General features: G+C 45.0%; 2 protein-coding genes across 5 annotated transcripts in view; one reads left to right on the forward strand and one right to left on the reverse strand.

Moving 5' to 3' along the window:
- Positions 1-16,207, reverse strand: noc2l (NOC2-like nucleolar associated transcriptional repressor). Of its 2 annotated transcripts, none has more exons than XM_047606808.1 (19): positions 16,142-16,207; positions 15,726-15,789; positions 15,188-15,325; positions 14,889-15,072; positions 14,568-14,805; positions 13,941-14,031; positions 13,786-13,864; positions 13,537-13,647; positions 13,287-13,400; positions 12,983-13,171; positions 12,631-12,770; positions 11,773-11,884; positions 9,708-9,821; positions 8,617-8,718; positions 8,125-8,268; positions 5,119-5,232; positions 4,773-4,908; positions 2,802-2,906; positions 1-1,480 (listed from the first exon to the last, which is right to left on the reverse strand). In XM_047606808.1, the coding sequence occupies exons 2-19, from the start codon at positions 15,743-15,745 to the stop codon at positions 1,338-1,340; spliced, it is 2,274 nt and encodes a 757-aa protein (XP_047462764.1). In that variant the 5' UTR covers positions 15,746-15,789; positions 16,142-16,207; the 3' UTR covers positions 1-1,337. The 2 variants fall into 2 exon arrangements, with proteins under 2 accessions (XP_047462764.1, XP_047462772.1); XM_047606816.1 differs by lacking the exon at positions 16,142-16,207 and adding an exon at positions 15,996-16,014.
- Positions 16,069-21,691, forward strand: part of klhl17 (kelch-like family member 17) — a 16,255-nt gene continuing 10,632 nt past the window's right edge. Inside the window, exons 1-4 of one of the 3 annotated variants that reach the window (XM_047606830.1) lie at positions 16,069-16,212; positions 18,552-18,822; positions 19,511-19,632; positions 19,757-19,978. In XM_047606830.1, coding sequence (XP_047462786.1) covers positions 16,069-16,212; positions 18,552-18,822; positions 19,511-19,632; positions 19,757-19,978 — 759 coding nt within the window. Of the gene's footprint in view, positions 16,213-16,235; positions 16,974-18,551; positions 18,823-18,899; positions 19,633-19,756; positions 19,979-21,691 lie in introns of those variants that run through there. The other 2 variants (XM_047606839.1, XM_047606849.1) reach the window with 2 other exon arrangements.

Below are 21,691 nucleotides of genomic sequence, written 5' to 3' on the forward strand. Positions count from 1 at the left end.
TTTCTTTTTTGTTTTTTTTTTGTTTTTTTAAACTACGCAAGCAATTAAAAATGGTCTCTAGATTTCCCTTCAAAAGTTTTGTCTTCATCCTATTTTTCTATTCACCGCACAGGTGAAATAAATCCTGAAGAAACTCCTCTGCTCTCTTCTCTCTCGTGTTTGTGCGCTTGCGTCAGACAACGTGCGTCAGATGCCTTTTCCTCCTCAGGTGTTTGTGGTTCTTCTGTAAAAGCGTGGAGGAGCGAGCATGTGGTCTCCCGGCGTGCATTGTGTGCGTGTTAAAAAAGGGGGAGGCGACCGAGGGGCGCGGGGGGGGGGGCACAGTTCAGGTCAACGCCCGCTGTCAAGAGTGTGAGGTTCAGCCGCAGGCCAAGGCCTCCCTGCCTGCGGGGGTAAACCTGACCCTCCTCGCACGCATGCACACAGGAACCGAACCGGGAGCAGCCCTCGCTCGCACTTACCTTCCTCCTTCAAAGAAGCACGCTGTGCACGCTCTGCTGGGACTTTCCCTCGCTTCAGGCGGGCCTCTCCACCCGGAGGTTCTGAATTCACTGAAAACCGCTACAGAGGAAGCGCGATGACACAAAAGTCTTTCTCAAATCTCCATTTATACCTTTTAAAACAAAGTCTTCAACCTCTTCTGCTGTCCCGCGTCGCACACGGGCGAACGCACGCGCCCGGCAAGGCCACCGTCACCTTCGGTTCGGTGGTGAAAAAGAGGAGAAGATGTGGTAGGAAAACTGTGTCTGAGCATGTGAATACACAGAGAAGACAGTGGACTGGGCAGGGGGTGGGTGAGGATTTGGCACAGAAACAGACCAGCCTGTGTTGCTGCTCTACCACCTGGGCAGAGAGACTTGGCACAGCATCAGACGCCACCCTGCCAGCCTGGCACAGCGCTGCTGCCTCGGGGCTCAACACCCACCTCTCTGTACCCCCCCCCCCTCCTCTTGGCCGGCCCAGCCTGGCTCGGCTCGGCTCGGCTTGGCCCGGCTCAGCCAGACTCGCAGCTCCCTCCAAACAGTCCGTTCATACAACCCCCCACCCGAGGGCTCCTACAGGTGTGCACACGTATAAAAGGATCCAAGTGACACGTTTCAGGTTCACTCGTGCGTCAGCTTACACGTGTCAATTAATAAAATAAGAAATAATACTCTCAGACAAACAAGATTCTTGAAGTCCGTCTTTAGATTCAACGCTTAACAAAATTACATCGTGATTTTTTACTTGTACTGTACATGTGAAGCAATACAAAATTCAAAAGTGGAGAGAAAATAGTCCAGAAATACTTTAAGCGTAGAGGGTTACAGTGGAGAATATACTAAAGTCCATAAAGCTCAGTCCTCATCAGATAGCTCCAGGTCTTCAACCACATCCTCGTCTCCCTCTGCCAGCTTTATCAGAGCAGAGGAGGACAGCGGCTTAGGAGCCTTCGAGGCCTTTTCATCTCCTTCCTCCTCCTCACCATCATCGTCCTCATCTGAAATACAGACAGAGAGCAGTTTAACTTCACATGCAGCCACACTGGAACATCAGAAACCTAACCAGTACGTGTGCACTTGACGGAAATCAGGATATTTGGACATCATTTATAGTAGCACAACCACAATGTCTGTCATTACCTGTTTATACACGGATATAAACCTGCTCGACTGCTGATGGTAACTGAACGTTTACCCTGAATTAAATAGCAGTAGATTCACACTTGATGACACAGATTTGATGCCAAATTGGATGTTGTCGTTCAGGGTCATTACGTTTTTAGTTTGTAGACTGACACTTTGTTTTTAAATGTTGCATCTAAGCAGGTGGTTCTCATTCTCATTTATTTATTTATTCTAGGGATTCAATTAGATAATGTGACGGCAAAAATGTATTCATTTCAAAAGCCAAGGGTTGGAGCTGTCGCCGATTAATATTTTCATTATTAGTCTGTTCATTTTAATGGATGCAACCACCAAAAGGAGAGGACAGTGAAAATGTGTGTCACAGTTGTCCAGTCATAATAAAGCCGTAACTAAATCCTCAGATTGGAGAAGCTCAAGTCCTGTAAACTTTCAAGTTTATGCTTCAAAAGTAAACATAAACAATCAGTGAGGGAAATAGTCGCAAACGAATTACGTGCCGTTACTTTATCCCTTTATGACTTAATGTCGCGGCTCTACAAAACTGAAGTTTTACTCAGTACCAGTCATATGGCCACATATTTAAGGAGCATATACACTACACTAGTGAATGCATTTCAATACAACGGTCCCACACTAACTCTTAGCTTCATGAAGGTGTCAAATGACTGAGAGAGCTGTTGATTCATCTGTGTTTTCATTTTGTGGTTTGTAGCACTAATGAGCTGTGTTGTACTGACACGTTTCTATTATTTTGACCACCTCGTTTTAGCCTAGTCTAAGGTTAGGGTAAATAACCGAGACACTTTTATTTGTTAACAGTTTAACAGCACCACTAACTACATCTGAGGACAGAACGATCATCCAGTTGGAAGGTTTTCCTTTTTATTGGGAACATCTGGACCCCTGGATGAGCTGAAATGTCGTTGAGACACTTCACAAGTCCACTTTGTTTATAACGTGAATGTTCCAACAGTCACGAAAGGGCATTTAGTGCAGGGCTGCTACATTAGAGTGTATCTGTGTTCCCTTGTGTTTATATGTCATATTTTGACATGTGAGCATATATACACCAATATATTATTATAGCTGTGAACATGAGCAAATTTATACCTTTTAAATGTCTGAAAATGATTAAATTGTGAGAGCTACTGCTCCGTTTCTCCTTCTACTGACCTGAGTCTCCTCCCTCCATCCCCTCGTCATCGCTCATGTCAGACAGATCTTCATCATCATCATCGTCGTCGTCGTCGTCATCTGCCGCACGGCTGCTCTTCTTACCTGAGGGGAGACAGTATAGAACGTTACACTGCACCGAGTTTTGTCTGACGTTACTTTCTTCAGACACTCAAACACTAAGTTTGTGCTGGTGCGCTGCTGACGTCTGAGGACTTAGGAGACGCGGATATGTGGGCCAGGTATCAGAGGCAGCTGGAAGTGTCTATTTCCTCCTGAGATGGAACTGAGAGTCGATTACAGGCGCCGCCGCTGCTGCACAAACACCCATGACAGTTTACTACCGGCAATTTCAGACATCTTATGCTCACGGCCTAAATATAGCAAATGGAGATAGCAGGCAGGTTCCACAGGCACGATGATGATGGCAGGGCTGGTGTGTGTGTGTGTGTGTGTGTGTGTGTGTGTGTGTGTGTGCGCGTGGCAGGGAAGTTGGGAATTTTTTTTTCTTGAAACCGTGTTGTGCTATCCTCAGAGCACACTGCGTGTGTTGTTTAGCCAAAGGGACAACTGGGGTCCACGGGCTTTGAAGTCGAGGTGTGATGAGAGGCTGCAGGCGTGGAGGAAAACAGAGCGACTTCCTGTGTGCGCCGCGCTGAACGCACAGGTACACACACACACACACGCACGCACGTACGCACATATAAACAACCTCTATTAAAAACGTCAATACTTCCTTTTCCATCTCAGTTCTAGACGAAGCGCGTTCCTCCGCTCTCTCCCGCTTCGCCGTCGCTCGCAGAGTTCAGCGGAGGTTGCCCCCGAATGACCCGAATGACTTATTACCACCACACGCACACACATTAATCTAAATCATCGGCCCTTTCCTCTCAAACTCCCCCTCTTTCCGGGAGTGTGTGAGACCACAAAGAGCTTTGGTGAGCTTCCCAAAAAGCTTTTGGCTCTTCGAGACTGGCCGACGAGGTGGTGGGCGTGCGTTTGTGCGCTACCGCCGAGACGTGTGTGTGTGTGTGTGTGTGTGTGTGTGTGTGTGTGCGCACACGTGTTGCCAGGACATGCGGGGGCAGCTGGTCGGGCCAGAAAGAGAGAGCGAGAGAGAGGTAGAACGAAAGAGAGGGAGAGAAGAAGAGAAAAAAAAAAGAAGGGGGGGAGAGAAAGAGGAGTGGGAGCGGCCACCTCTGGCTGTTCCAGTGAGCTGGTTTGAATTAGGAACCCCCGCTGGGATCCAAGCCTGTACTTCCTGTCGGGGAGTTTCAGTTCGTGTGTGTGCACAAGGGGTGGGAAGGGCGGAGGAAAGATGAACGAAAGAGGGGGAGGAGGAGGAGGGCAGGGGAGAGGAGGGGAGGGGGCTCTGGTTTGCCGGCAGCTGCCCATCCGTTTGTGGGGACTCTCCCTACAATGAAGTCCAGATGCATTAAAAAAAAAAAATAAAAATCCCCCTGCCGCCTACTCTTTTCCTCTGTGACTGTGCGGAGAGCTTTTTTCTGCTTGGAGCGTGTCCGAGTGTAAAGCTGTAAAAGCGAGAGGCCGCAGCAAGCCAGTGACCTGCGGACGACCCCGAGAGGACGAGACGCGCGGGGGTTAAAGGATGAACGGGCTGACGGCTCCTCTTGGCAGAGACTGAAGGGGACTATCCGAGGAGCTGAGATTTGGGATTTAATTTTCATTTCCACCGAAACAGCGTCTGTGGATGTTTAATATCTCGGAGCCTTGTGGTAACGGCGCTGCAGGTGATCGGGGCTTCGTGCAGCAAAAAATCTTTAACGTGGTGAATGTCACACAAACAGACAGCAGCAGAGGAACCGGACTCAACCGTCAGCACCTTCCAACTTTGATTTCCCCCAATGTCGTAACAAAATACAGCCCCCTAGAGGCCGAGACGGGAAGCTTATCCACGGAGCGCCTGCTGTGCACGTTCCGAGGGGAAACTGGATGCACCCGTTAGCTTACCTTTGAACTTGAGTCCTCCGTTCTCTTCGTCCGAGTCGCTGTCAGACTCGAACAGATCCTTAAACTCCTTCTTGTCCTCGGCCTTCTTCTCTTGAATCTTTCTCCGTTTGATTTCGGGGAGGTCCAGATCCTCCATCTTTACAAAAACAGTAAAATGCATGGGGTGAGTGGTTAAGCTTTGGTGGCCCTAATCATCATAACATAACCATTATGCCAGGAAGTTTTCCCCACTATACAGCATGACTGTTTCATGATTTATGTAAAAGAGCAATTCTTGTGGGTAACGCTGACATTCACAAAGGAAAATGCCAAGGGCGATTCATGAGTTTTTTGGTTGGATAATTACCCTTTCTTTGCCAGAAATCTCCAGCTGGATCTCCTTCTCCCTCAGCTTCTTCCACTGAGTGTAGTACCTGGTGAGGGGAGTCCCTTCCTCCTGGATTTTCTTCTCCCAGGCCACCTGAGAAAAAAACACACACGTTGGAGAACGTATTTAAATCTGTGCATCGGTGTGCGTACACATATTGGGCTGAACACGACGCAGTTCTCTGCCTTATTAGCGTGAACACTGAGGGTTCGTCCTTCCCTTTCCGCTCAGGCTTCGACAGCAATCCTACACCGCGTATTCTCATCAACTGACCAGAGACAGACGGAGAGCGATGAGAGACGGAGGACCCAGAAAAACAGGCAGATTGAAGAAGCCTGAAAGGGGAGATCTTCTGCAGCCCCTAAAGGTCTTTGTGGATGATATTGATTAGGCCCAATCACATTATCTAACCAACAAATCCAATAGAAGCAGCAGATTGTGGCCTCATGCTCCCGTTAGCTCAACACGTTTACAACAATTTGCTGCCTGGCTATTAAGATGGGTGAGGTGTACGCACCAAAAAAAAAAAAAAAAAAAAAAAAGAGAATTCAGTCTTAAGCAAACAGAAGTAAATATTTCCACGTACACACGTGAGAAAGATAATCGACGCCAGAGTGCGACCTGGACGGAGGCAGAGCATCATTAATTAGGCTAGCTCTCAGTTTGGGTGACATGTCAGTGGGGGGGCTTGTGGCCTGAGGGGGGCCGTGGCCTTTTCCACAGCGGCAGCAGCAGCAGGGCTGTCCCCTCTCCTCCGCCTGCGGTGACACCTCCACTGCTGCCACGATGCCAGGGAGTCGATGCCATGGCGACAGCCTCCGCTGAGCGGAGCGCCGCGGCGACAGGCGCTGGCACGGTGCCATGCGGTCTGTCTGCTCTGCATTAACACACACACACACACACACCATCTCATCAGCTAAATTACACAAAGGCCGTCCTCTTTAATTTCGCCCTTAAATGCTGTTAAATATTAATCAGCTGTGCACACCCAGACTCTGAGTGGAAGCAAAGGCACATAAAAACACGCAGAATAGTTCGGACAGGTAACGTAACGAGAGAGCGAGTCAACACAGACAACTCTCCCTCTCTCTCGCAGACTAATGGCTGCTCATTAATGTGGCGGCGGCGCCTCTGGTTCAAAAAGCCCATAAGAGCTTCCAATAACCACAGGGTGATTCGTAGAGTTTATACAAGGAAGCATCCTCCATTAACAGCCGCTGCCTGCAGTGTTTCGCGGCCAGTTGTCCGATGGCCTGAAGCATCTACCTTAACTGGACCGGAGCCCAGAAGGAAAGTTTTAGTATTTGTCAGTAAAAAGTTGTCTTTGCCCTGTGAATGCACGTTGCAAACATTCACATAAAACAATATTTCTAAGTTTGCAATCAGTGAAGACGAGTAGTAGTTATAATAATATCATGTGTATCAGTAGAGACTGAAATCTGGGACAGTGATGACTAACTTCTTAATTCATTTACAGTTTTGTCCTTGTCTTGCATGTGAATATTTAATCAGTGATGTCACATCAGGTTTGAGGCTTGTGAATAAACATGTACATACCTCTAATAATTAAATGTGTTATAAGTATGTTTTAGTCATAAATGTGATGTGAACAAATGAACAGAACCAATCTTAGCATGAAACCTGCTGTGATATTTCCACATAACGTGGCCTTTGATGTGTGGGACTGTTACATTTGCATACACACACCAGGTCGTTTGAAGCCTTTTGAATGGGTGGTAAAAAAGTAAACTAATAAGACCCGGCGCTGTAGGTTGAAAAGGAAATGACTAAACTCAGTGTTATAGAAAGGTCACTCTCAGTGCAAAGAACCGCTAAACTGATCTGGTTATACATAATATTAGTAAATTATTGAGCGTAAGTATTGATTATTGAGTAATAATTACTATTTAACAGTTATAAACGCGTTGCACCACGGCTGGCTAGTCACCATTAACAACATATTCATAAGACAGGTAAGGCCGTACCAATTTTCATCACTTAAATTGGTCCTGTAACTTTAAATAATAGCTAAGCATGAAATCTATAATAATAATAAAATTTTTAATGCTGCGTTTGTCTTTTGTACCTTATGTTTCTGTTTAAACTACCTGAAATAATTATGGAAAATAATAATCACGTGTTAACAACAGGAGTTGGTTATTAAGCTGAGAAGCCAGCTCACAGTGACTGCTGCTTCTCCTTCCATTACACCCTGTAATATGATCCATCTAGCACTTTTTGTGTTATAAACCAAGAAATGTGGAATAATTCCTCAGTTTTCTGCTGCTATTTTATGAAAATTAAGTAAATAAACAATAAAATCAAAATCACTCTGTTACACTGAGAAAAAAATCCAACCACTGGGAAAACGAAGTGGAATATGTGCGGTATTCTTATGGCTAAGCCTGTCTACACGTCTACAACGTTTTTTGCACACCAAGCTTGGAGAAAACTAATTTTGTTCTATGGTACGCTATTGTTTTATGGTCAATAAATTTCTCCTGAACTCACTGACAAACTCATGGCATGTCCTGTGAATACTTCACAATAAAAGTCAGTTTGCGTTTTGCCAGTTTAATGCTTTTATTGTGAAGCTGCTGCAGTAGGAAGTGCAGGCTTTGCACTAACAGCAATCAGTTTTCATATGTTTATAAATGCTTCAGGAACTTACTGAAGCATTTGTGTAGATATGTCACTGCATAATAATGAAAATAAAAATACCTCAGATGTATAAATTGTGGGCCGCATCTCATTCCACTGTTACCTCATTCAGCGACAGAGATAACAGACATTTAAATGAAGATTTTTGACAGTGTCGTCTGTCTAATCTTGGTCGCCTCTCTCTGCATTTACAGCTCCTTTGCTCACTTTAATATTCACGGCTTCAGGAAACAGAAGAGTAAAATTATGAAATTGCAGCCTACAAGGCAGCCTTTATCCTTCACACCAGCCCACACACGCACACACACGCACACACACACTCACCACAGCGGCGGCATCGGCCACTCCGAAGGCGGCCTTCTGTCTCTGCGCTGTGATGTAGCTGCTGTTCTCCTGTACCTTCTCCAACAGCTGGCGCACCGGCTTGGAGTAATTGGCCACTTTGCATTCCTTCAGGAATGCTTTCAGCTGCAGGGACATGGAGGGGGAGCATGAGAAAGAAGGAACCAGCAAAAAAAAAAAGGATGAGCCTGTCCGCCCATGAGATGCATCCAGACACAGCGGGAGGAGGTTTGTGGTCATTTCCCTTGAGGGGAGCACAACCACATCCTCAATCATCTAATCGGGATTTAAACTCCGGCAATGATGATGTCACTTTTATTGCTACTTACAATACTGAACGAGTTTAATTCTAACACTCTTGTCCTGTACAGATGTATACACACACGCACACACACGCACACAGATAAAGTAATTGAATTATCCAAATCTAGCAGATGTGAATTCATTCCGAGACCCGTTTTAACGTTCCATTACCTGAATAATGGTGGGCAAAGCGAGCTCCGGGAAGCCGATGGAGTTGGCCTGAGTGTGGAAGTATTCTAGTATCAGGTCATAGAGCTGGTCGATCAATCCTTCCTAAAACAGCAGAGCAGCAACATTCACATATTACATTCACAGTTTTCGGTGATGTGTTAAACTCAGTCTCCTCTTTGCTGTGACACCAAATGCCACCTGTCAAACCAATAACAGTTTAACTAAGACGGTTACCAGCCTAATTCCCTGCAGTCAGTATTACGAGTTCTCCTAATTTATCCAAAATCAATACTTAAAATTTATCTGACGACTGGAAGATATAAAAAAATAAATAAATAAAAATGTTGCTGGGACAGATAATTTCCTGGAGAGAAAAAAAACAAAAACAAAATCACTTGTAATTACCCGAAATGAATGAAGAGAAACGAAAAAGCGGTCTAGTATTATTATCTGGATAAACAGTCACGTAACTCTTCACCTCCAGTTTATAAAACAGGTGACTCACAGATTACGCTGCAGGATGTGCAGGATTCCTGAGAACTCCTCAAAGGCCACGCTAGTTTTAAAAAGTCTACGCCACTTTAAACTGGAGCCTGTATGTATTAACGCAGCCAAAGAACACACTGCAACACACTGAAAGTGTGAATATAGCAGAATAATTAAATCTTTAATAGACATGTAATTACGTGAACATGCCATCTGCAGCTTTTGCTGCATTTTGTCAAAACTTTTCTGGCCTTTGTCGACTAATAAAGGGTTGAGGTTCAGACGGATCAGCTCGTTTGTGAGACTTTTGGTGGCAGCTGCCCAGGTGAATGCGGTGAAAACGGGTCCTAGCGAGCGGAGTGCAAGGGGGATAATCCCGGAGAGCCGCGCAACAATCCTTTTGGCCTCAGCAGTGAGCGTGGCGACTCGGGGCTTGTTTTAGAGCCCTGCCAAGGGGCTTTCACGCTGCCCTCAATCCCCTCGCGCTGAGTGTCACGGAGCGACATGGAAATAACTTGGAAGCGCTCATCTGATCAGCTGCTTGTTTTTCCCAGAGCGCCGAGGAACAGCGGCGGCAGCAGCAAACCCTCACTAATATTTCTTACCTTGTAGGCTTTCTCCATGAGGTTGATCTTGTTGAGCTTCAGGATGACGGCGAAGTTGATGGGTTTCTTGCTCATTCGTCCGGGTTTCTTGTTGAAGTCCACTTGTTGGAAGATCTAGAAAGGAGCGACATGAATGGATGATGCTGAGCTTTTTTATTTATGTCTAATTTTATTATTTTGGACTGTTTCTATGTACCGATCAGCCATAACATTAAAACCACTGACTGGAGAAACTTTTGGAGCCGGCATTTGTGTGGATGTTAGGTTAGACACGTGCCACCCACCCAGACCAGAACAGACACCCCCACACCCCATAATAATGACACTCACAGCAGGATGCAGTATGACACAAACAACAAAAAAAAGGGTTTAGGAACAACTTGTGGCTCCTGTTGACCTGGCCTCTAAATTCACTAGATCCCAAACTGATCAAGTGTCTGTGGGATGATCCACAGAGGCCCCTCCCTTCAACCCATAGGACCCAAGGACCCCCGCTAACAACACCCTGTTACCAGTCACTACAAGACACCCTCAGAAGGCCCATGTCTATTCTCTGATGAGTCACAACTGCTTTGGAGGCACAAGTTAGACGTACACAATATTAGGAAGGTGGTCATAATGTTATGTCTGATCAGTGTATATTTATATATAAATATATATAAGTAAATTTGATTTTGTAAACATTTAGTAACTCCAACTCCTTTGCGCTTTTCTCCAAAGTCATAACAGCCACAAATACTTTTCATCTGCTAAGTGTGTTGTGACAATCGTCATCACGTTTAATTTTAAATACTGCAGTGTTGCCGAGATGACACATTTCCATCTTAGTCTGTGAAGGTACATTCTAGTCAACGTGTGGGCTATTTCTCTATAAGCTTTAGCTTTCACATCTGCCCACAGTGCGCAAGTGAATTTCTGTCTCGTATTTGTGTATCAGGCTATTTCTGACTGCCCGTATCTGTGCGTTTGTGTGTGTGGTCGTTAGGGTTCTGTGTGTGTGCGAAGCAGAGCAACGCTCCTGGCCGGTGCTGTCTGTACAAACATAGGATGTGGTGGCGGTCTGCGGGGGAGCCAGGGGGAAGTGGGAAGGCATGGGCCAACCCTGGTGCGCTCTTGCGCACACACACATACACACACACACACACGTACGCACACAAACGCGCGCGCAGCTACTGAAGCAGGAAGCTCCAAATCATACACCCCCCTCGGAGATACGAGAACACACACAGGCACAGACACACAGGAGGAAGGGGCTGCTTCTGCTGCTCTAATTAAAACAGTAGCAGCGTACCTCAGCCTGCCTTTAACAAGGGGAACAGTAGAGGAGAAAAAACACAGGAAGTATTGTGCGTCACAAATAAACACAGCTTGCTGTAGGGGGCTGGGGGGGTGAGGGGGGAGGAGGAGGCTCTGAGTGTGGGGAGGGGGGAAAAGAGGTGGGGAGACGGCCATAGGCAGAGAGGATGTGGTCGGCACAGCGCGTTAGGACCAGAGTGTAAACCACAACCGTGCATTTATCGCTTCGGTCAAACTGCACACAAACACACACACACAGACAGGCATGGGCTGACCATCCCAGCGGGCTCAGCTAGTCGCTGTCGCCAGCACGCTGCTCTTCTCCAGAAAACCACAACAAAGACTCACTGCGCGCACTGCCACTCGCACACAGTCGCACACGCAAACACACACCGCAGAGTCACGTGATTAACACCTGACCCCGGGCAAATGTTGTCGGTTGGTGACCTGTGATTGGTCTGATAACGAAAAGGTATCTCTCGCGCACTTCTACCCTCTCGATACGCTTCCTCCTGAGCTCCTTCAGTTGTGGCCGTTGAGACCAGAATGCATCTCGTATGCCACTGATGTTTTTCCACGGCAAACCACCGACGGAACATTTCATCACATCTACCTTTCACTGTTTCCATCTGTGACAAGTCAGCCAACTGACTGTTTATTCTCGATAAATGAAAACTATCCGAGGGCTTCAGGCTGTGTTGTCAACCTGACTCTCTCTCTCTGTCTCTCTCACACACAGACCTACATGTGGACCTTCGTGGAGTCTTACCTCCAAGAGGAAAGGCAGAACAGGGACAAACGTGTTGGTGCTGCTGGACAGCAGGGTGAGGGCTCTGCAACAGTGCATCCTCAGAGGGTAGTATCTGGATGTAGGTACCAGCCTGAAAGACACACAACAGTGGTCAGTGTCTCCACCTGCTGGCGGGTGAAGGTACAGCACCGTGGCCGTCTGACACAAATAACAACAACAGTTTTCCAAATGAGAAATTATCAACACAACTGATTTTAGCCCAAACGGATTTTTTTTTTTTTTTTTTTTTTTTAAATACAGTCTACAGACTTACTCACACATTGTAGTTATTTAAGCAGCGAAAGCGTTTAAATTATTAAGAAACTAGAGGCCTATTCTTAATTAATATACAAAGCAGATGAGTTTGTTATTAGCTCTTTGTCCAGCTTCAGGTACATCATAATGTATTTTTCTTGTCAACATATTCCTTACTCATGAAATATCTGTCAATTTTAGCAATTTCTTATTCATTGCCTTCTCCAACAGTTTGTTCTGATCTTACTTTTATTATTTTAAGATCCTTTTTTGAAAGTAACCCTCTATACACTACCGTAACAGCAAAAAAAGTAGCCCTGCTTTAAAATAAAAACATTATAAGAATAATGTTACAAAAGTTCTCTTCGCAAAAAGATTTGGGGAGTTGTGAAACTAAATTCGAGTGAATAGCTCATCTTTAGATCAATGGCTTTACTACAATAGATGCAGAGCTCTCAACTAGAAAGAAGATGGCTTCATGTTATTTACTGTAGAGGGAGGATTCACTATGAATCTGGACACATTTTTACTGTGTATAATTTAACAAGTGCTGAAAATTAAGCAATAAAACCGTATACATACTTGATGGTGCCAATTATGACTTGGCAGAGCGGGTAGATCAGAGGCTGGAGGACATCACTCGGGTACAGGGTGCTGAGGACCCGACACCACAGGTACAGACAGTGGATATACTGCCAGTTGTACACCGACTGATACGTTTCCTAATGATAAGAACCAGTAAGAAACAAGCATTGATTTGTCCTGTAGATAAAAATTCTGAAACTGCACAAGAATTAAACAATTTATAAAAGTACTGTATTTTATATTTTACTGACAAGAATCATTTTTAAATTAAAAACCAAATGACAAAACAGTGTTGCAACCACTGTCTCCATTAACCATAAAATTCATCTTTACAAGTGTTTCAACCAACCTTCTTCTTCATGGTCATGGCGTTTCTGAGGTGGATGGCCAGCTGTCGGATGTAGATGAAGGCGTGCTGATAGGAGGCCTGTGTGTCCAGGGCGTACATCTCTGTGAGAGTTCTCTGCATGAAGTTGATCATGGGCAGCGCGTTGGGAGACGTGAACTTGCAGTTTTGTACATAGGAAATGTACATTTGCTGCAAAAATATAAAGAAAATCATCAGGAGAGAAGAACAGAATTCGTTCGCACAGGTTAGATGTGGTAACTTAGAAATTAGATTTTGTATGTGCACTTTCGTTGCTGCGGCTCACCTTGAGAATAGGGTTGAGATACACGTCCTGCTTGTGTCTGCAAATTTTGTTGAGGGCTAAGAAGGCGAGGACACGACTCGTCTCCTCCCCTGTGCTCCACTGCTTCATTAGTTGCTAGAAACACACACACACACACACACAGAAAAAAAAAAAAAAAAAAAAAAACGCAAAGAGAGACACGTTGAAACGTTATCTCGTGAAGACAAACGAAGCCCCTTCAAAAGCCATCTACTAAGGGTTCAAGCTTTACCTTAACCAGGTGCCGACACTGTTTGGGTAGACACAGGTAATAAGGTACGAGCTGGTTGGCGTGTCGCAGGACGGCGCTGATGACTGTACTTTCTGTTAGGCAGGATAACAGCTACAAGAGAAACGGAGGAAGACATCATGCAGTTATAGGATTTTATTTCAGCACAAAAACGCTTAAGAAATTAATTACAAACATCCCTGTATTCTTCAAACTGAGCAAAACACAGGTGAAACTAAAAGAGAAACGAACCTGAACTACACCACTAAGATACATCTTGATGTCGATCTGATTCCTCTGCCATTTTTGACTGGACGAAGGGAGCACGAGCCTGAGGAGAAAACAAATTTGTGAGTGAGCAGCTTTTCCACAGTCACACTGAGATGAGCAGATTGTTGACGTCGTACTTCTTCTGGCCTTTCTCTAACTTCAGGTTGAGCATCTTCTGCAGAGCCGCATAAATATCTTTGATGCAGAAGAGGACCAAAGCGTTGAACACTGCAGAGAGGACAGAAGATTGTTTATGTAAAAGAGAAACAAGTTGTATCACAACATAATATGATCTATATTTTCATACGGGGCTTCGATGTCTAACACCATGATGTCAGTTCTTCAAATTGCACTGACACCCACGCAAAGTAGTAAATAAAACTCAGTGTCGGTGTGAAATTATGATGTTAATTATGATGAATTATGAATTATGATGCTTCTTAGTGTTGAACTTACACATTACATCACAAAAAAAACAAAAAAAACAGTGCATTCTCTGAGTCCAGGGAGACACTTTCTAAATTTCTAAACAAACATGGTTTGTTCCCCATCAACCATTCAGTGAATTTGATTTATAGGGAAGTGTGCATCATCTTGCACCATCCTGCGTTCTGCACCGTTTGCATGTAGAAATGTCTCAACTCTGCGTCGTTCTGACTTTGTTGTGTGAGGTCTTATGTCGCAACACAAAATTTAACACGCAGTTCACTTTTTTTTTTTCTTTCTTCAAAACTGTACCGACAACGTGTAGTAATTCTACCCACCTGAACTGTCGGCCACTTTGTATCGACACAGGGCGCCTCCTTCACCCTTCGTCGTAGCGACGGCAGCCTTAAAGGCCTGGGTGATGTCTCTGAAGAGACGAGGGGTGGGCTCTTTGTTCAGAGCAGCGTTCCAATCTTCAATCATTTTGTCTGTGACCTTGATAACATCGATCCCCTTCTTGCTCTTCCTCGAACTTTTCTGACCCTCTTCACCATCCTCATCATCAGAGTCGGCCTCCTGCAAGCAGACAGCAGAGTGGCGGCGTAAAGATGGGCAACGGGTCTCTGCGTAAACTGAGACACACACACACAACAGCTTACCTCCAGTGCAGACGGTAGCTTGTGGTACTTTTTCTCGTCCTCATCCTCTGAGCTGTCTGTGTCGTCAAAGTTCAGAAGAGATTTGTCGTTGTCTTCCAGAAACTTGTAGAACTCTGGATCTTTGTTCCTTAACCTGGACAGCTCCTCTTTGTGCTGGGAGGCAGTTCCTTTCTTTCCTGTATTCCTACAGATCAAAACAACAAAACACGCAAGAGTCATACAAGTCCATCCTCGATGTTATTATCATCATGTCAACGGTGAACCTTTACAGGCATATGATCCCACAGCAAAGGACTCACGTTTTTAGGGCAGCAGCCTTCAAGTCTTTCTTTTTCTTGAGCCCATTTTTTGCGGGAGCCTCTTCCTCCGATTCACCTTCATCTGCAGACTCAAAGCCTGACAGCATGAACTCATCCAGACTGAGTTCTTCTAATTTCCTAAAGAAAACACAACAGTTTAACAGACTGATGAAGTATGTCAGTCACCATGTGTGCGCAGTTTATATGATGTTGTGTTTCCAGCGACGATTCAGATGTTTTGTTGTTTAGCGGCAGGCTTATCCAGTAAGCTGGAAATATCTCTTTAAATCCTCATGGATTGTCCGTTTTTATACGAAAAGAAATCAGACTTAACATGAAGCTGGCGTTTAAATTAGCATTAGCGCTCAATGCTAACATCATGGATGGCTAACACACACTCGCACCACGTCAGAAACGTTATTACAAACTCTGGACATTTCACAGCTACCTTCACAACACTTAAACCTTTAAACCCAAATTAAACTCAAAGTTAAATTCAACAATATACAACACTTTATAAGGAAACTAGCCCCCATACCTCTTCTGTTTCGCTGCCATGCTGGATCCAAAACGTGACGCCGAACCTCAATACCCAGAATCCCCTGGTGCAAAAGGGAGAAATTGGTTTTATGGTTCATAAGCACAGAGCTGTGTGAGGTACTTGCGTTAATAATTGTGCCAACTACAAGAGGCAGGATTATTTAGAAAATCACTAATTTATATATCGAGTTGCGTTTAGTGAAGATTAAACCGTTGAAATAACATATAAAATATGATTAAAAATACTCGGCGTGGCGTGCACACCAACCTCGAAATTTTTCTGTCAACGCTCTGCGAACAAGAGCAAGCTGTGTTTTGATGCCACACGTGAGGTAAATTAAATGTTCAGTTGCATTCGCGACACACAGGGAGCTGTAGTTTTCCTTTTCATTTATTGTCCGTCACTTTACATACCTACAAAGCTGGGCAAGCTTACAAACCGGAAGAAAACAGTGCTGTCATATCGACACAGACGGCGTCTGGTGGTGAGTAGCCTACTGTCTGGTTTTATTTGTTCTGCCGGACAGAGTTAGCCAACGTTAGCTAATCTTCTTAGCCCCCTCGGATACTAGATTGTGAATGAAACCCCGTGGAATTTATTTTAACTTAATAATAAAATTAAATAATATTTATACTACTTCAAAGTGCCGAATTTTTATATGAGGATACATGCACTACAGAGTTTATGCGTTGGTGGCTGTTTGATTTTGTTGTTCGGGCTAACCGTATGCTTCCGGTTCCGACCAATCATAGTGCTTTTGTTTGAGACCCCGCTCCTCCCGGGAGCAAAGACAACAGTATCAAACGTACTTCCGGACTCCAACCAGACAAAAGGGGCGTTTAAGGTCGTTTGTTTCTCCATGAATAATAAACGGAGATTCATTATAATTCTGTGCAATTTGTTGATATTAAACAACTCTCCGCGTGTTCACGTGTGTTTTTCTAATTGCCGTGTAAATACATTGCTGCTGCGCGCAGCGTTGCTACTTGCATCTCCTGCTGTCACAGATCCACCTTAAACGAACCGATGGCAGCTTTCATGCAGGTTTTTTTTTGTGTTGACGTCAACCGTATACAGCACAAACCAGAGGCTTTCTTCATAATTCGTATGCTTGAGTCTGAATATGGACAGATAGACGGACAATGGTACCAATTTTAAGCCACTCTGACTGCGACAGCTGCTGATTTATCCCCGGTCATTTCGAGGAAGACTCGGCGTGCAAGGATAACCGCAACACGACCACCGGTAAACGAAATGACACATTCATTCTTCCTATTGCCTCCTCTGCAGCTGATAGCAGCTGTTATTTAAAATAGATGGGGTGGGGGTTGGGGGTTTACTCGGATCACACAAGGAGTCTGAATAAAAGCATCACTGGGCCTCGTCTGTGATTCCACCAGCATTGTGCATGTACTGTTTATCAGCCCTCTTTTTTTTGTGGATGCCAGCCAAGCTTTTGAGTGAGGAGACAGGACAAGTGCTTTACTCTGTTTGTTTCAGCTGTGGGTTGCCACAACTGTCTCAACCTCCTGTGCATCCCCGCGTCTCAATTTGCAGCATTGACTCATGTTATCCCCTTGGGTAGGAGAGCTGATTGTTCTTTCATGGAGGAACACAGCTGGTGTGTTTTTATGGTCTATTGTGTTTTGGAAAATGGGAACCAGAGCTGGTCGCCTGTCAGTGCTCAGTGGGACGGCGTTCAGTTGAAAGAGCGCCTCAGAACAGACGACAACACCGTTGTCACGATTCCCTGATGCTCTGTGAAGTGTGTTATTTGACTGACTTGTAAAACTGAGATAAACCAAGATCAATATGTCGTGTTTCTTGGACTTCTCTTGGACGTTTTCATTCCGATTGTCTGCAGGTTGTTTTACTTTCACGTTTCATGTACACAAACATGAAAAATCAATGACCAATCAGAATGGAAATAAGGAAGAAGATGAGGTCACAAGGTCTGGGGATGGCATTTCACCACAAAGTTTCTGCCTTGTTTTCTGTGGTGCACAGAGTAGCTGTTACGTATGAAATGTAATGTGTAAGGTTTTGTAAGGTCATACTCTTGGGGACATCCTGTGCAGAGCGTGGGCGGTGGAAAGAGTTGTTCTTTCGTTTCGTTTGCTTCTATTTTTAATGACGGGCCTCTAATTTGGACGTGATTTCTTTTCGTGAAGTTTAATTAATTTTATGTTGGTGGCGCCCCAGTCTGCCTCTTTCTCTGGACCTGTCAGGTATCGCATCAACGACTTCAACGTGTGTGATTAGTGCTCCTCGTGCCTGTTTGGTGTCTCTGTGTATCCTCGACGTGCATCAGAGAACAACTTCTAGGATGCTTCGTGATGATGGTTATGCAACGTTCAGAAGTGTGTTCTCTATTTGAGAGCAGGGGTGGGGGAGTTCACATCTAACTCTGCTGCGATTTTAGTCACCGTTTGGAAATTCAAGACAGTCTACTAGAAGAACAGCCTTGGCGTTGATTTGGTTCCAGGTTAACTACTAATCTCCATCTTTTTAGTTGCTCTAATTGTCACGGTGAGCTCTAATCAGTCTTGACACTGAATGTCAAATAATCAGGTCAGCCATCCCACTACATGTAGTAAGTGTACTCAGATTTCCGTCATGCTGCTCGCACTTCCTGTCATTGCCGACTGGATCTGTACTATAACTGTAACTGCGGGGACGATGATTATTCGGGACACCTGTCATAACACCTGCCTCTCTGCTGATAAACTCATCTCCTGAGACTATTCTGATGACAACAGAAGAGTTCACAGGACAATGATGTTGATACTAACTGACATTAAAATGGTTTCTCTGGCGTTTCAGTTGCGCAGACTGCGGCCGAGGCACGAGCCCGCCACCGCCACCGCCACGCCGGGCACCATGATGGAGGGGGGCATGCAGCTGCTCAACCGCGATGGCCACAGCATCTCGCACAACTCAAAGCGCCACTACCACGACTCCTTCGTGTCCATGAACAGGATGCGACAGCGCGGCCTCCTTTGTGACATCGTGCTCCATGTCTCCAACAAAGAGATCAAGGCGCACAAAGTGGTGCTAGCGTCCTGCAGCCCCTACTTCCATGCCATGTTTACCAGTAAGTTGTCCGACTGGCCTTATCTAATGCCATGCATACTGTTTTTCCTTAACGTTTTTTATCCCGGAAATTCACAGGCTAAATGTGGAAGGGCTCAGACATTTTAAGCTCTGACCTCCAACTTCATCATCATTTGCTCCATTGTTTGAGTTTGAAGACACAAGAACTTCCGTGGGTGCAGTGAAGGACACATTATCCTTTCAGCATCATTGCTTCCTTCCCCCTATTCCTGTCTGGAGCACAGGTGGTCAGATGAGGGGCGTGAGTCTCAGATTTCCTCCTGACGACAGACATTTGTGAGGGTACAGCGCGTCTCCAGACAGCCAGGCTCATCCGCTAGACATCTTCTCATCTGAGGCAGTCACTAATTGGCCCATTTCAACAGGAACGCTCCGTGTGTTTGAGATCATCTAAGTAAAAGACGATGAAACAGCTAAGTTTTCATGCTGAACCTATAAAAGAACCAGGGTGGGCTCTCGAGGGTGTAGGTTCAGGAATTTCAAAAACCTCACACAGCTGATTAAACTGTCAGAAACAAATGAGCTTTGCAGACATTTGGCAGCGGCGCTGTGTACATTACAAGATTCTTTGCGTCAGTATGATCGAACAGGGAGGGAAGTTTTATCAGCGAGAGTTGTCCTGGTTATCACTTGCGGGAATAACACTCCTGTTCTGTGCGGTCACGCAGATGAGATGTCCGAGAGTCGTCAGACCCACGTGACCCTCCATGACATCGATCCTCAGGCTCTGGAGCAGCTGGTCCAGTACGCCTACACGGCAGAGATTGTGGTCGGGGAAGGTAACGTGCAGGTAAGGTGGAGGTTTACAGTTTCACGGACACAGTGGTTGGATCAGCCGTGTAATCTGACTCCTGTTAAGCATAAATTTCACAGCAGACTTGGTGAATACCTACCTGTAACTGCACTCTTCCCAGACGTTGCTTCCAGCGGCGAGCCTGTTGCAGCTCAATGGGGTTCGGGACGCCTGCTGTAAGTTCCTCCTCAGCCAGCTGGACCCCTCCAACTGCCTGGGCATCAGAGGCTTCGCCGACACACACTCCTGCAGCGACCTGCTCAAGTCGGCACACAAGTACGTCCTGCAGCACTTTGTGGAGGTGTCCAAGACGGAGGAGTTCATGCTGCTGCCACTGAAACAGGTAGGGTGGGTGGGAGGGGGGTGATGCTTTTTTTTTTTTTTCTGCCATCCCTGCTTTTAAAGAAAGTTGGACGGCGGCATACCCGCTGTGAGAAATACACAAATGCTCTCCAGAGTAAATTGCTTCTTGTCATTGTCAGTCATACTAGTAATTTGCTTACCATGATGACGGTGTGTATGAAAACCACTGAAGAGTAGATATGATCTGGCCTTACTGTGTGACAGCTAGTTGGAGTCATAATAGATTACATTGTAATTCATTAATTTATTAATTTCTGCGTTAACAACACATGCTTAATAGACTTCAGTTTAATTTTTTAAAAGCAATTGTTAGAATTATGCAAAAAAACACAGCAATGGTAGAAGACGTTTCATTTTTGAGCACCAATATGAGCACATTTGCTAGAATTCAAATCTTTTTCTTTTTTTTTACCACAGAGAGATAGCCCTAGGCACACTGCTGTGTTTTCCATATTCATTAGAAAACCTATTTCCCTTCCCTGCTTGCTGCATCAATCACTGTCACTCTTTTTTGTTTTTTTTTCGTGCGTGGATTACCCTGCATGTAAACTTAACCAAACTTATCACGTCTTCATCAGCTGGGCCCGGCAGTGGTAGCTCTGTGGTTTGTGTCCCGAAAGAGGTAATTAGACAAAGCATGTGACATTTTCACAGCTGCTGTTCTGTTTAAGGAACTAACAGCTCTGTTTGCTCACGAAATATCGGCAGGGGTTTCTATTTTGGCTCTAATGGTTAGAGCGATTCTCCCAGTGGGCCGCTTTGACCAGAAGTCAAATCTGGAGTGAAACTGAATGGAAACAATATTGTGTACGTGTGTAAAAATTTGTCTTGGGTTCTTTTTAATTAGGTGACGACATGTAAAAATTGTGATACTGTGAGACATGAATGCTTTTTGGGTCCTTGTGGGAGACATGCTGGTGAAAGTTTGCGAACCTTTGAGCTGCACCAATTGGAGCTTATCCAAATCCTATCCTATGACAGTCCTAACTCTTACTCGACTCCCAAATCAGCAAGATAAACTGCATAAGATCCCCTCAGGGAGGCACATAACGCTTCCTTCAACAGCCAGCTGGCCAGACTGTGGTAATAGTGGCTTCATCCTAGTGTTCCTAAAAAAAAAAAAAAGCACATTATTTACTTTTCAAGTTCCCTGCCTTTTAATTTTCCTAAGAAAATGTCTTCCCCAGAAATAAAATGTGTTTCCAACCCCGGAGAAGATTAAGCCGTGTAGTCTGCTAATAAGCCGTCAAATTCCTTCTGAATGTTATTCTCTGTGAAAAAACAAAACCAGGAGATCCATTGATTGTAAAATAAAATCTGCTGATTAATATCATCCGCAAACTAACGTCAGAACAAATTAGTTGTAATTGTGATGTTTAAACATGCTAAGTAATGCTAGTGCTGCTAACAGCTGCCCCTCATGCAGAGACCTTTAATGCGAACCAGACTTCTTTGGTGGGAAAACGTGTCGGAGAGTTCTTCAAAATGTCCTTGTTCCCAGCGGGGCACTTCCTGCACTGTAAACACACCTAAAGAAACTGCAGCAGTCAAATAAAGGTTAAGGAAACAGTGAAGCCGCAGTCTGTGATGTGAAAACTAAAATTCAGCTCATAGGATTCAAGTCTGCAGATCCACTAATCTGACATAGATTCATTATTTAGGCAATTTCATTTTTTAATGTGGATGTTCCTAA

This window comes from Mugil cephalus, chromosome 1, assembly GCF_022458985.1.
Source record: "Mugil cephalus isolate CIBA_MC_2020 chromosome 1, CIBA_Mcephalus_1.1, whole genome shotgun sequence".
NCBI lineage: Eukaryota > Metazoa > Chordata > Actinopteri > Mugiliformes > Mugilidae > Mugil > Mugil cephalus.

Coding starts and splice junctions, on each gene's coding strand:
- noc2l (XM_047606808.1), bottom strand. CDS start 15,745: ATGGCAGCGAAACAGAAGAG. Junction 13,401..13,536: donor AGTGTCGGCACCTGGTTAAG/GTAAAGCTTGAA, acceptor GTGTGTTTCTAG/CAACTAATGAAGCAGTGGAG. Junction 12,771..12,982: donor CCATGACCATGAAGAAGAAG/GTTGGTTGAAAC, acceptor TCTTATCATTAG/GAAACGTATCAGTCGGTGTA.